The sequence below is a fragment of the Bombina bombina genome, chromosome 8 (genome assembly GCF_027579735.1).
Source record: "Bombina bombina isolate aBomBom1 chromosome 8, aBomBom1.pri, whole genome shotgun sequence".
Taxonomy (NCBI): domain Eukaryota; kingdom Metazoa; phylum Chordata; class Amphibia; order Anura; family Bombinatoridae; genus Bombina; species Bombina bombina.
This window is the reverse complement of record NC_069506.1, coordinates 113,819,137-113,833,547: the sequence shown is the minus strand read 5'-3', so window position 1 is coordinate 113,833,547 and position 14,411 is coordinate 113,819,137. Positions and strand designations below refer to the sequence as shown.

Genomic DNA, 14,411 nt, shown 5'->3' with positions numbered 1-14,411 from the left:
ATTTGCTTCTGCCTGGCAGTGCACTCTGGTTTTATGTTGTCCTGAAAATTCTGCTCTTCACTAAAGAACAGCAGTCATTAAATGAACCCATAGACTGAGATGTTACAGAACAGGTGTCCTCCCTACCCGTTGATGGATATCCTTAGTAGTTTACAGTGGTTTCAAAATGCATTTTATAGGCCTTTGGAGACTAATACAAATATGGCTGCCATTCCCACTTATGTATTTATTTGGTGATTGTACGATTAGGTCTTTATTGCATGTTTTACAATGAGCAATAAAATTTGAGTGGTAGACATAATATGAATTTAGGTTTTCTGTGCTTTTTCTGAAGGGTTGCAGATATAAACTATTTAACCCAAAAGCCGTTTTTCAGGTATGGTTAATGTAAGGTGCATATTATAATCACAGGCTCTGATATGCCTTTAAAAGATTTATGATGTCATGATGTGTTATATGCATTGGTTATAACCCAACAAACCCCAGTTTGGAAAATATGGGTGGCCCAAAATAAGAGAGACAATCATCAAGATCTACGTGTTAATATAAAATAAAATAAAAAGTGAATGAATTACTGTAAATGGTTAAATGATGACAAGATCAGGTCATGGTGAAGCAGTAGTTCCCCAATATTAACAGTCCTCTCTATATGTCCCTGACTTCCTGATCTTTTCATACAATGGAATTGCATAGCACTAGATGTGGCATAGAGATGCACTGGGGAAACCTCTATAGGTTAAGACTCATCTGCATTGTGATGAGGTGTAATCACCTATAAACTATGTATAGAGGTTCACAAAAAATAGTGAATAGCAACTGGCTCCCCCAATTGTAGTTAGTGCACTTTGTTAACTGACTCCATGCGGAGGGGGAGGATAATGGCACCTGCCATTTAACCCCTTCACTGCTAAGTTTGTAACGTTGAATCCGGATCGCTTTCATTAACATGTGGCCTTACCACAGGCGACTAATATATGGTAAGGAACATCACAGGAGGGCATCGTAGAGGTAAGAATTGAAAAGTTCTAAAAACATCAGACAGACGTGTCTGCACAACTCAAGTACTAATTCAGGTTGATTATAAACACTTTCATTTTGTGGTGAAACAAGAGAGGACAGACTCCTACAAACTGATCACAATCCTTGAAGAGTAGCAGCAGCAGCAGAAGTATCTTAATCACTTTCTTGCATTCTAAATCAGATTATAGCAGTGAAGGGGTTGAGACACAGATTTTATTAGTAAAGGAAAGGGAAGGGAAGTAAAAGGAGGGTCATGTGATTTTATATCACGCTAAAAAAGCACCAGGAATCACACAACCTCTAAATAGGAAAGTGCTTTGCATGGATATCTAAGGTCACCACGCAGCATTACAGCAAATTATCTGCTCAGAATCCACCCTCTACCACTGAGTTCAAGGAAGAAGGGCTTCAGTTCCTGCTTCTACAGAAGAGGAGCCCTTTAATGCATCAAGTCAACAATACTTAAATAAACTAAGTAGCCAACACAAACAAGCTCCTTAGTTTTCCCGGGTCCTCTCCTTATAACCTTCCAGAGAACTGAGCTATAGTTAATTCACTTTATCGCTAGCTATGTGAGCAGGAACCTAAAGGCACATGAGTCACAGATATCCCATTGCCTTAGCGCCCACTCTGATCTTGGTAACATAAAACTTATTTAAAATAACAGTCCATAAAAGTGCTAAATATGCAAATATTATCACATCTTTCAATAAGCTGGGGCAGAGATGAGGACAAAAATAATTGGTCCGCCCCTCCAAAGTTTTGGTTTAGTTGTGCCCCTGGTCCACATGTAAATAGTTCCCTCCCCTGGTGCCAGAAGACAATCACCATGCAGGTTTCCAAAATAACAAGGATGCCAAGACCAGCTAGTGTTGAAAAAGTTCAAAAGGAGGGATCAGCTGTACCCCATTCAAGCAAGAGTCAGAGAGAGGAATCTGTCTGCCTGACTCTAACACTCATCTATATTGAGGCAGATGAATTCCTGGATGCATTTTCTGTACTGTTGCTCAGTTGGACTGCTGCTGGGATATTGACCTGGTTGCCCGAATGGTCCTTCTGCTTCTCTCATCTCCTCATTCATCCGGGCAAGTCGTAACCTGTTAAATAAAAAAAACATATATATTATTCTGTTATTATACTTACTTGACCTTTCAATAAAATGCTCCCAAATTATATCTTAAACACACTATAAAAGCTGCCTATATACAATGATGTAAAATTAAAGGGTTAGAAACAAATATGTCCATTAGGGCTTATTTTTATACAAAAATAATGAGACGGTTGTGGTCTGGGTACATTGAGTCAGTGTTTAGAGGGACATAAAGGGATGCATTGACTTTGGTGTATCACTTCCCTGTGGTGCTTTTCAAGCAGTGATTCGAGGAGATACAGCCAATTAGAGGCTGGGCAATGGTTTAACCACTTAAGTCAGACAAAAGTTGGGCACAGTTATCCACAGGGGATATGTGAATACACATCTATGCTATGTTGTACTCTGACTAAAGCGGTACTGCCCAAGTGCAACAGCATTGCATGCCATTATTCCTTAGCCAACAAGCAACCTTGAAATCCTCAGAATTGTTCTTACATAGTCTAAATAAAATATGTAAGGACATTTAGCTTCTTTATAACCACCAGCCACCACTTAAAAAATAAAATAGTTCTATGCTCTGTTGTGAGAATATTCTTTTGTTTTGAGAATACACTTATTTTACTAAACGCTCTCCACATGAAATAATATGATTGACATAACAGACACGCCTGCTAAACTGCAGTTTTAATTATTAGAATTGCTAGAGGGGGGCAGGAGAATTATGGTTAACATCTGAGAGAGAGGTCTCGGACATTAGCATCTGTGAAATCTGCTGCGTGGTTACACAGAGATGACGCTGCATTTAGTTGTGATGTTCCTGTCTACCCTTGTATGCTGATATTAATGTCTTATTTGAAACCCGAAAATAAGTAATATGTTTATAGTTTAATCACGGCCTTGATTTGCAAGCTCATTACTGATTTGTGTTAATGCAATAAGTTCTTAATAAACACTGTTCATATTATACTGCATTCTCGTATGTGAGTTTCCCTGTCTCAGTACTATTGCAACCTTAGTTTGCATTTGCCCCAGCGCCAGGACATAACAGGTGCTAAAATAATGAGTGGGGTACTTAGAACCCCTAAGAACTGCAACTGCTCAGAAATCAGGTGGTTACACACAGCAACACAAGCAGTACGCCATTAATTCTGACCAAAGAAAAACACTTACAATGTGACAATATCTGCATTGGCTGCTTGCACAGCAATGCTTAAGGGATCTTGCCCATCCTCATCTACTGCATGCTGATTGGCTCCTCTCTTCAAGAATAAGCAAACCTGACTGAAGAAGACAATGAAACTTTACAAACAGCAAAAAAATGTCAAACAATAGTTACAAAAATTAGAACTTAGAGAACTAGTTTTACCTAAAAATAAGAATTCTATGCAGTCAGCTCATTGGTCGTATCTAAAAGCTTTGTCTCACAAGATCATCTGGATAACCATATACATTCTCAGAAATGATTATGTTCCTTACTAAATTTGCTCATAACATTTCTTCTGAAAGGTTACTCATACATATATATATAAAATATAAAACATTTCTTTTTCAAATTAGCTCTTAATTTACACCCCCTCTTATTCTTGTATTCATTTTCATAGAAAATAATTCTCTTCTGAATGTTGTTAAATCCCTTTATATGGTTAAAGACAGATCATCACTTATTATTCTCTCCCTCTAATCCATAAACATTATATACTTTCATTATACATAAATAATTTTATTTAACCCTTTGAGTGCTAAGTTGGATTTATTTATTTTTTGATTTTTACTATTTTAAAATTGTTTTTTTTTTTACTTTTTTCATTTTCCCCCAGATCCCTAAGACCTATACTGTTGGAAAGGTTAGGCGATTACCTTTCCAACGGTGGGTCTTGGGGGTCTGTAGTTGCTTAGATGCCTGAGATACAGGCTACTAAGTAGCATGCCCCCTTTCCCTATCTTGTCCATTGTTATTTTTAAATAAAGTTGTGCGGTGACGTCATCACGTCATTGTGCATAATGTCACCACACGCAACAGGAAACCCCAGCGATGCCTGTCACTATACAGACCCGATAGCCGGGGTGGGAGTTGATGGGAGCTCCCAGATTGCTTTCAAGGTAGGTGAGTGCTAGCGACGGCTCTGAGCCATTGTTAACACTCAAGGGGTTAATTAAGTACAATCTTAGTACAGGGTATTGCTCTTGTGAATGTTTTTGTCCTTTATTTTACAGGTATTTCTGGAAATATGGTTTGCAAACTAAATGTAGGCAGAATTGATAAAATATAACATTATTATTTATAACATATAATATTCCAAAAATTTCAGTGGATATTTACAAATGTATCTGAAGGTATGACATATACAGATTAAAAAAGGAAAACTAAATGTATAGATCCCAGTTGTAACAGAAGTATTGAATGTTCCACAATCATAAAGTGGGGGGACATTTGCTTTTGGTTATCCAAACATCCATGTTCGCTGCAGGCCACTGGGTAATCTCCTGGTATCCTGGTAGGCCAATCCGGCCCTGCTTCTTGTCCTATCCACAGATACACTTACCCAGTGTGTCCCAGATATGTGGCATGATGGATAGGTGCTCGTCCCCGCATGTCAATTTGGTTCACATCTGCCCCATTCTGCAGCAAGAACTCGCACGCTATGAGTGAACCCTGCATAAAGAAAATGCCGTACCGTAAATATGCCAGAAGAAGTACATTCGAATTTCTGCATCCAAACTGCATCATGAAAATATTATTTACAGGTAGGGACGGATATGTGTCAAAGTTAGGCTTGTGAAACCTGCCCTGTGCTCTTTCAATTTTCAGGACTGGAAAAGCCACCCTTTTCATACTTAAATCACAGGAAAAGAGGATAAAATAACTAATGAAAGTGTACTGCAAAGTTGTTATACCATGCATAATTAAGCATTTTAGCACTTAGTGTCTCTTTAAGAGTGAAAACTTAAAAGGTACAGTTTACTTAAATCTCCCCCCCCCTTTAATTTGTTCCCAATGATCAACTTATAGTTGATTTAGCCTGTGGTATCCCCACCTATTCTGAAAATGTCTGGCCTTAGGTCCAAGCTATAGATAAGCTGTGTAAACACAGCCAGCAGAAGAAATTACACTCCCAGTGGGGTATAGAAGAGATAAGATAATAAAATGTTAATTTTTCCATTGTTCTCTCCAAGTATTGGTCTTTGGTTTATGGACAGATATAAGATAAAGAATCAGGTATATGTACACAATGTGATAAAGTAATGAGATCTGATTATACCTACAAGCTCAACCCATTTTCTTAGGTTGTGGCTTCAAAACACAAAATCAGCTATTTCATATACACAAATAAACCTTAAGAAGCAAATTCTCAAACATTTTTGAGTAATCGGAAACACATTAAGGGAAAAACAATTTGACAGTATACTGTTCCTTCAACTCACTGAATGTATAATTAAGCACCAGTCATACGTGTATTGCATTTCATGGAGTTATATAGTAGCTTAGTATATATTTCTGTAAGGAAGATAACTATGTATATTTACCCCAATCACAGCTTGGATAAGTGGCGTCTTGCTTTCATCCTCATCATTCACCCAGTTTACATTGGCACCGTTAGCCAGAGCTTCTGCCATAATAGGTAAATTCCTGGCACAAGATGCCTTGTACATGAGCAAGCCTGGGTGTAGCTCCCGCAGGTCCTCTGGGTCCGAGGGCTCCGGTTCCGTCTCTAACTCTCCACTGGAATCTTCTGACACTTCACATTCTGAAATAAATGATGGCCACATAGTGTAAGCATTAAAGGGACAGTCTAGTCAAAAATAAACGTTCATGATTCGGATAGAGCATGCAATTTTAAGCAACTTTCTAATTTACTCCTGTTATCAATTTCTCTTCGTTCATTTGGTATCTTTATTTTAAAAACCTGGAAAGTAAGCTTAGGAGCCGGCCCATTTTTGGTTCAGACCTGGGTAGCACTTGTTGATTGGATGGCTACATTTAGACACCAATCAGAAAACGCTACCCAGGTGCTGAACCAAAAATGGGCTGGCTTCTAAGCTTACTTTCCAGCTTTTTAAAATAAAGATACAAAGAAAACTGAGAAAAATGTATAGTAGGAGTAAATTAGGAAGTTGCTTTAAATTGCATGCTCAACCTGAATCACGAAAGCTTAATTTTGACTTTACTGTCCCTTTAAAAATTGTTTCTGTCATGAGTCTCATAGAATATACAATTTTAAACAACTTAAAATCTTTCTTCATTTTCTTATGATCCTTTGTTGAAAATCAGGAAGGTAAGCTCAGGAGTGTGCCCGTGTCTGCACCACTATAGGGTAGCAGTTTTTCCAACAATGTTATACATTAGCAAGAGCACTAGATGGCAGTACCATTTCCTGTCATATAGTGCTTCAGGCATGTGCACGTTACCCTATCTAGATATCTCTTTAACAAAGAATAACATGAGAACAAAGCTAATTTGATAATAGAAGTAAATTGGAAACTTTTTTTTTTTAATTGTATTTTCTATTTAAACCTTAAAAAAGAAATATTGTGTTTCATGCCCCTTTCAGCGTACCAGCACATATAATGCATAATGGGTAACAATTGTGAATACATTGTTGTAGAAAACAAAATGTATGCTTACCTGATAAATGATTTTCTTTCCTGGCATGGAGAGTCCACAAATTCATTCATTACTGTCATTCAACACCTGGCCACCAGGAGGCGGCAAAGACACCCCAGCCAAAACTATAAGTATCCCTCCCACGTTCACTACTCCCCCAGTGATTCAGCCAAGGAAATAAGGAATAGCAGGAGAACTAGGGGTATAGAGGTGTCAGAAGATAAGGAAAAAAAAAATGCTGCCTTAAATTTACAGGGCGGGTTCGTGGACTCTCCATGCAAGAAAAGAAAATAATTTATCAGGTAAGCATTCACTCTGTTTTCTTTCCAATGGCATGGAGAGTCAATGCATTTACTCACTACTGTTGAGAATCCAATACTCAAGCTAGAGAGGACACAGAATGAGAAGGGAGGGAAAATAAGGCAGACGGACAAGGTTAAAGGGACATTATACACTCATTTTTTCTTTGCAGAAATGTTTTGTAGATGTATAGTTTTGCTTATTTAGTTTTGCTTATTTTTTAAATAACATTGCTCTGATTTTCAGACTCCTAACCAAGCCCCAAAGTTTTATGAGAATACCGACGTATACCTACTCCAGCTTGCTCCTGTTTGTGCAAAGGGTCTTTTCATATGCAAAAGAAGGGAGAGGGGGGAGGGTCTTATTTCCCATTAGCATTGGCTTTCCAGCTACCTTTTTAACAGAGCTAAACTGAGAGCTTCAAAGTAAGTTTTTAAACAGTTTTATACTGGATTTTTAGATCAGTATATGTGCATCTTATTCTTTATAGTAGTGTCTATTACATGCAGTTAAATGAAAATTGGTGTATACTGTCCCTTTAAGGCTCCATGGAAGGCTTAAACACAGGCCAAATTCTAACCAGGGCCTGATCAAAAGACTGAACATTAGAAAGATTAGCCAATTTCTTGTGCAATAATACAGAAAGGGCAGAGATCTGCCCCTTGAAAGAACTGGCAGATAAACCCTTCTCTAGACCATCCTGAAGAAACAAAAGAATTTGAGGAACTCTCACCTTGTGCCAAGGGAAACCTTGGTCCTTAAAAACCAGCTAAATAGGTACAGCACACCTTGTGGTAAATACCCTGAGTAATCGTCTTACGAACCTGAATAAGGGTATCGACAACCCTCTCATAAAACCCCTTTTGGACAGCATTAAGTGTACAATCTCCAAATCCAAATTTTGGAAATTGTAATTTGAAAGAGGCAAAGAAAGACAGGGGAGTGAGGGAAGTGGGAGGTATACGTATAGTTTTGGCAGGGGTGTCTTTGCCACCTCCTGGTGGTCAGGTGTTGAATTCCCAACAGTAATTAATGAATTTGTGGACTCTCCATGCCATTGGAAAGAAAGATATGCATAAACTTAGAGGCAGCGTTTACCTAGATTTAATGTTATTTAAAGGGACACTAAACCCCAAATTTTTCTTTCATGATTCAGATAGAGAATACAATTTTAAACAACATTCCAATTTACTTCCATTAACTAATTTGCTGCAATCTTTAGATATCCTTTGTTAAAGAAATAGCAATGCACAGTGGTGAGCCAATCACACGAGGCATCTATGTGCAGCCACCAATCAGAAGCTACTGAGCCTATCTAGATATGCTTTTTAGGAAAGAATATCAAGAGAATGAAGCAAATTAGACAATAGAAGTAAATTAGAAAGCTGTTTAAAATGGTATTCTCTATCTGAATCATGAAAGAAAAAAATTGGGTTTAATGTCCCTTTAATTTAAACACTTCTTTTTTTAAATTGATTAGCGATCTTATATTTTGTTTTGTTTTTGAAAATGTTATTGGACTAAAACAAGCAGAGATCTTTTACTTTATTCACCATTCAAGTGTAAAAGCATTCCTTTTTTAAAGGAATATTACAGCCATTTTATACTCATTGTATAGAACAAAAAAGCAATGTATTACAGAATATCTAAAATAAATATTTGGAATGAATTTAAAATGGTATTTGTGTCAGCAGATTTTGCATTGTTTTGTAGTCCAAGGACATACTTCATGAAAAGCCTCTTGAGTATGATTATCTACTGCGGCCTTTTAGGGATTAGCCAGGAGGGATCTAGATTATATAATCTAGGGTTACAATGATAAGCGTTGTGGTCTACTACCCAATTCTACATTATTTTAAGGTCCCCGATCTGTCACTGGATCCTTCACTTCTCAAGCAATTGCTGCTTTTTAATTATGATTTTAATTACAATGAACTGGTTGTTAGACAGAAGTGAAGCTTTATTGTGCATATATCAAACAATAAACATATTCATTAAAGTCACATTTTGTCCATGGGAATAACCCACCTTCCTCTGTGACACTGTCCACCACAGAGCCAAAAACTAGAATGTCACTGCTGCCATCTGTGCTGCCCCCAAGTCCGCTGTCACTGCTCAAACCTGCAGGGCCAACAAGACACATAACAAAGCCATGTTACTATACAGATACTTGTAAAGCAGAGAGCAATAAGAAGGACCCCAAATAATGCCCTCTACACAGCATACAGCATTACAGTCATAATCAGCCCGGCAATAATCACACAATATCGTTTTAAATATGCGCTAGAGACACTTTAAGAAGTTCTTTCCTTTTATTTATTTAAATATTTAATGTGTCTATGAACTTAATGTCTGCAATAATAGCTAACAAATTTGTTATAATTTATTATGTATAGAAAAAAATACAAAATAAAAGAGTACACTGAGATTTATGAAGAGAAGTATATAATAAACATTTGATACAGAGGTTTATGCCTATAGATCTGCTTCTGTACATTCCAGAATGTACACAGTTGCCAATATTAAAATCAGGGCAGAAAGGCTATAGGGGAGCACTGCAACACAGGGTCTTGAATAGGTCAATCAAAGTTTAAATTTTATAGATCTTGCAAAATCGATTCAGTACACTTTTTAAGTTGTAAATATATTTCATTAAAGGGACATTATACACTAGATTTTTCTTTGCATAAATGTTTTGTAGATGATCTATTTATATAGCCGATACAGTTTTTCTGTTTTTTAAAAAAATGTATAGTTTTGCTTATTTTAAAATAACATTGCTCTGATTTTCAGACTCCTAACCAAGCCCCAAAGTTTTAGGAGAATACCGACGTATACCTACTCCAGCTTGCTCCTGTTTGTGTAAAGGGTCTTTTTATATGCAAAGGAAGGGGGGTGTCTGATATTTCCCACTTGCAGTGGGTGTTCCAGTAACCTTTTAAACAGAGCTAAACTGGAAGCTTCTAAGTACGTTTTTAAATGGTTTTATACTGGATTTTTATATCAGTATCTGTGCATATTATTCTTTATAGTAGTGTCTATTACATGCAGTTATATGAAAATCTGTGTATATTGTCCCATTAAGCCCTCCTCACATGCTGGTTAGTCTGTCATTTTAATCTGTATTGTCCAGGTCAGTAAACAAACAAATGAATGAATGATACAGCATGAGAAATGGTCTGTTTTAGTCATGTACAGGGGAAGTTTGTAAAGCTGCCATTACTGATTACTTCCACTGCCTCATCTACTATTGTTCATAGTAAAGTAAAGAAACAGAACCAGACAAACAAAATGTATGCTTACCTGATAAATGTATTTCTTTCCGGGCATGGAGAGTCCACGAAACATTCCAATTACTAGTGGGATATTCACTTCCAGCTTGAGGAGGCAAAGAGCACCCCAGCAGAGCTGTTAAGTGTCACTTCCCTTACCCATAAGCCTCAGTCATTCGGCCGAAGGGAAAAGGAAAAAGAAGATAACACAAGGGTATAGAGGTGCCTGAGGACTAGACAAAAAAAAACTGCAGCCTTAATTTAAATAAGGGTGGGTAGTGGACTCTCCATGCCTGAAAATAAATACATTTATCAGGTAAGCATACATTTTGTTTTCTTTCCTATGGCATGGAGAGTCTACAAAACATTCTAATTACTAGTGGGAACCAATACCCAAGCTAGAGGACACAGAATAAATAGGGAGGGAGAACAAGACAGGCGGACCTTAACTGAGGGCACCACTGCTTAAAGAACCTTTCTCCAAAAAGAAGCCTCAGCAAAAGTATCAAATTTGTAGAATTTGGAAAAAGTATGAATAAATGGCCGCCTTACAGATTTGCTCCACAGAAGCTTCATTTTTGAAAGCTCATGAAGATGATTCAGCTCTAATGGAATGAGCCGTAATTCTCTCAGGAGGCTGCTGTCCAGCTGTCTCATAAATTAAGCGGATAACACTTCTCAACCAGAGAGAAAGAGTGGTATAAAGTGGCCTTCTGACCCCCACATAACCAGAGAATACAATAAACATGGCAGAAGTCTGCCGAAAATCTTTAGTTGCTTGAAGGTAAAATTTAAGAGCACGCACAACATCCAAGTTATGCAAAAGACGTTCCTTCTGGGAAGAAGGATTAGGGCAAAAAGAAGGAACAACAATTTCCTGATTAATATTGTGATCCAACACTACCTTAGGGAGAAACCCCAGCTTAGTACGAAGGACCTCCTTATCAGCTTGAAAAATAAGGTAAGGGGAATCACACTGCGGAGCCGAAAGTTCAGAAACTCTGCGAGCAAAAGAAATAGCAAGAAGAATCAAAACCTTCCAAGATAGTAATTTAATACTAACAGAATGCATCGGTTCAAATGGAGCCTGCTGCAAAACTCTAAGAACAAAGTTAAGGCTCCAAGGAGGAGCAACATCTGACCAAGGCCTGAACAAAAAACTGAACATCTGGCAGAACTTCCAGAGACGTTTAATGCAGAAGAATAGACAGAGCAAAAATCTGACCCTTCAAAGTACTGACTGACAAACCCATCTCCAGGCCCTCCTGAAGAAAAGCCAAAATTCGACGAACCCTTACTTTGTTACAAGAAAAACCTTTTGAATCACACCAATGAAGGTATTTATGCCATAACCTATGGTAAATTCTGCGAGTAACCAGCTTACGAGCCTGAAGCATAGTATCTATGCCTTTCTCAGATAAGCCACGTCTAGCCAAACTTAGACGTTCAATCTCTAAGCAGTCAGCTTCAGAGAAACCAAATTTGGATGAAGAAAGGGACCCTGTAGTAGAATGTCCTTCCTGAAAGGTAACCTCCACGGTGGAAGAGATGACATCATCACCAGATCCTGTGAGGCCATGCAGGAGCTATTAGAATCACAGAAGTTTGATGCAAGCAATTACTTGTGGAAGCAATGCAAAATGGAGGAAACAGGTATGCTAGATTGTAGCACTCAGATCGTTTTGATGAGACGCCATCAGATCCAACTCCGGAACCCCCATCTGAGAGTTATCATTGTGAAAACCTCTGGGTGGAGACCCCACTTTCCGGGATGAAAAGTCTGCCTGCTTAGAAAATCTGCCTCCCAGTTGTCCACCCCTGGTATGTGGATGGCAAAGAGATGGCAATCGTGAGACTCCGCCCACTGGAGAATGCGCAACACCTCCTTCATTGCCAAGGAACTCAGAGTTCCTCCCTGGTGATTGATGTAGGCCACTGAGGTGATGTTGTCCAACTGAAATCTGATAAATCGGACCAAAGCTATTTGAGGCCAAGCTATTAAAGCATAGAAAATGCTCTTAACTCCAAGATGTTTATTGGAAGAGACAATTCCTCTGCAGTCAACAGACCCTGTGTCTTTAAGAAACCCCAAACTGCTCCCCAGCCTAACAGGCTGGCGTCCGTTGTCACAATCACCCAGGAAGGCCTCAGGAAGCATGTGCCCTAAGACAGATGGTCCTGTGAAACCCCCCATGAGAGTGAGACTCTTGTTGGGGAATCCAAATCTATCTTCTGCAAGAGATATGAATCTGAGTGGTTCCTGTTCCATTGACTGAGCATGCATAGCTGCAGAGGTCTCAGATGGAACCGAGCAAAATGAATGATGTCCATGGAGGCAACCATCAGTCCAATAACCTCCATGCATTGAGCCACAGATGAACGAATAGCAGACTGGAGAGACAGGCAAGAAACAAGAAGCTTGGATTTTCAGACGTCAGTCAGAAAGATCATCATGGACAGGGAATCTATGATTGTTCCAAAGAAACAAACCCTTGTATTTGGAACAAGGGAACTCTTTCCCATATTCCCTTTCCACCCATGGGAACGTAGAATAGACAACAACATCTTGGTATGAGATCTTGCTAGATGAAAAGATGGCATTTGAACTAGAATGTCTTCTAGATAAGGCGCCACAGCAATACCCTGGGACCTCACCACTGCCAGAAGAGCCCCCAGAACCTTTGTAAAAATGCTGGGAGCTGTAGCAATGCCAAAAGGAAGGGCAACAAACTGGAAATGTTTGTCCAGAAAGGCAAACATTAGATACTGATAATGATCCCTGTGAATAGGAACATGAAGATATGCATCCTTCAGATCTATGGTGGTAATGAACTGACCCTTTTGGACTAAAGGAAGAATAGAATATATGATCTCCATCTTGAAGGACGGAGCCCTGAGGAATTGATTGAGAAACTTTAAGTCCAGAATGGGATGAAAAGTGCCCTCCTTTTTGGGAACTACAAATAGATTTGAATAGAATCCTAGACCCTGTTCCTCTAGAGGAACTGGAACAATCACTCCCAGGAATGATAGGTCCTTTACGCAGTTTAAGAAGGCCTCTCTCTTTATCTGATTCACAGATAACCTTGACAGGTGGAACCTGCCCCTGGGAGGACAAGATTTAACCGTGTAATACTATATCTATGGCCAAAGGATCGGGAACATCGCCTATCCTGCTGAAAAAAAGAAAGCCTGCCCCCCACTTGATCCACTACAGGATCGGGGGCGGCCCCTTCATGTTGATTTAGAATCAAACGGAAGGCTTCTTAGCTTTCTTCCCCCTATTCCAAGGCTGACTGGTCCTCCAAGAAGAGTTGGATTGATCCGACTTGAAAGAGGAAGAAGAAGAAGACTTATGTCCCTTAAAGTTATGAAAATTAGAATTCTGGCGACCCTTAGGTCTATTCTTTTTATCCTGAGGAAGGAAAGAACCCTTTCCACCTGTAATATCAGAAATAAATTCTAACAGACCTGGTCCAAACAAGGTTTTACCCTTATAAGGCATAGATAAAAGTTTGGACTTGGATGTTACATCTGCAGACCAAGATTTTAACCAAAGAGCTCTGCGAGCTAAAACAGTAAAACCAGAAATCTTAGCACCCAACCTAACAACTTGCATGTTAAAGGTATTGGCTAGATTGAGAGCTTTGATCCTGTCTTGGATCTCCTCTATAGTAGTCTCTTCTAGGATAAGATTAGCTAAATCATCGCACCATTAAGATGCTGCCCCCACAACTGTAGCAATACTAGCAACAGGTTGCCACTGTAATCCCGGATAAATGTACATCTTCTTCAAAAAAGCTTCAAGCTTCTTATCCATGGGATCCTTGAAAGAACAACTATCTTCAATAGGAATAGTAGTTCTCTTAGCTAGAGTAGAGAAAGCTCCCTCTATTTTGGGCACCATGCGCCACGAGTCACGAAGAGAGTCAGCAACAGGAAACATATTTTTAAAAACAGGGGACGGGGAAAAATAAATCCTTGGTTTATCCCATTCCTGAATTATAATATCTGCTATACAGTCTGGAACTGAAAATACTTCCACAGATGAGGGTACATCATATACCCTATTAAGCTTACTAGGCCTCTTTGGATTCTCTGCAACAGATTCAAATTCTTTCAA

At 38.8% G+C, this 14,411-nt stretch overlaps 1 protein-coding gene across 1 annotated transcript in view; it reads right to left on the bottom strand.

Annotated features, from left to right (window-relative positions):
* Positions 1 to 14,411, bottom strand: part of ACAP3 (ArfGAP with coiled-coil, ankyrin repeat and PH domains 3) — a 302,744-nt gene that overhangs the window by 13,944 nt on the left and 274,389 nt on the right. The window contains 5 exon segments of the mRNA XM_053690978.1: positions 2,056 to 2,117; positions 3,284 to 3,394; positions 4,657 to 4,766; positions 5,639 to 5,859; positions 9,045 to 9,137. Of these exon segments, the coding sequence (XP_053546953.1) occupies positions 2,056 to 2,117; positions 3,284 to 3,394; positions 4,657 to 4,766; positions 5,639 to 5,859; positions 9,045 to 9,137 (597 nt within the window).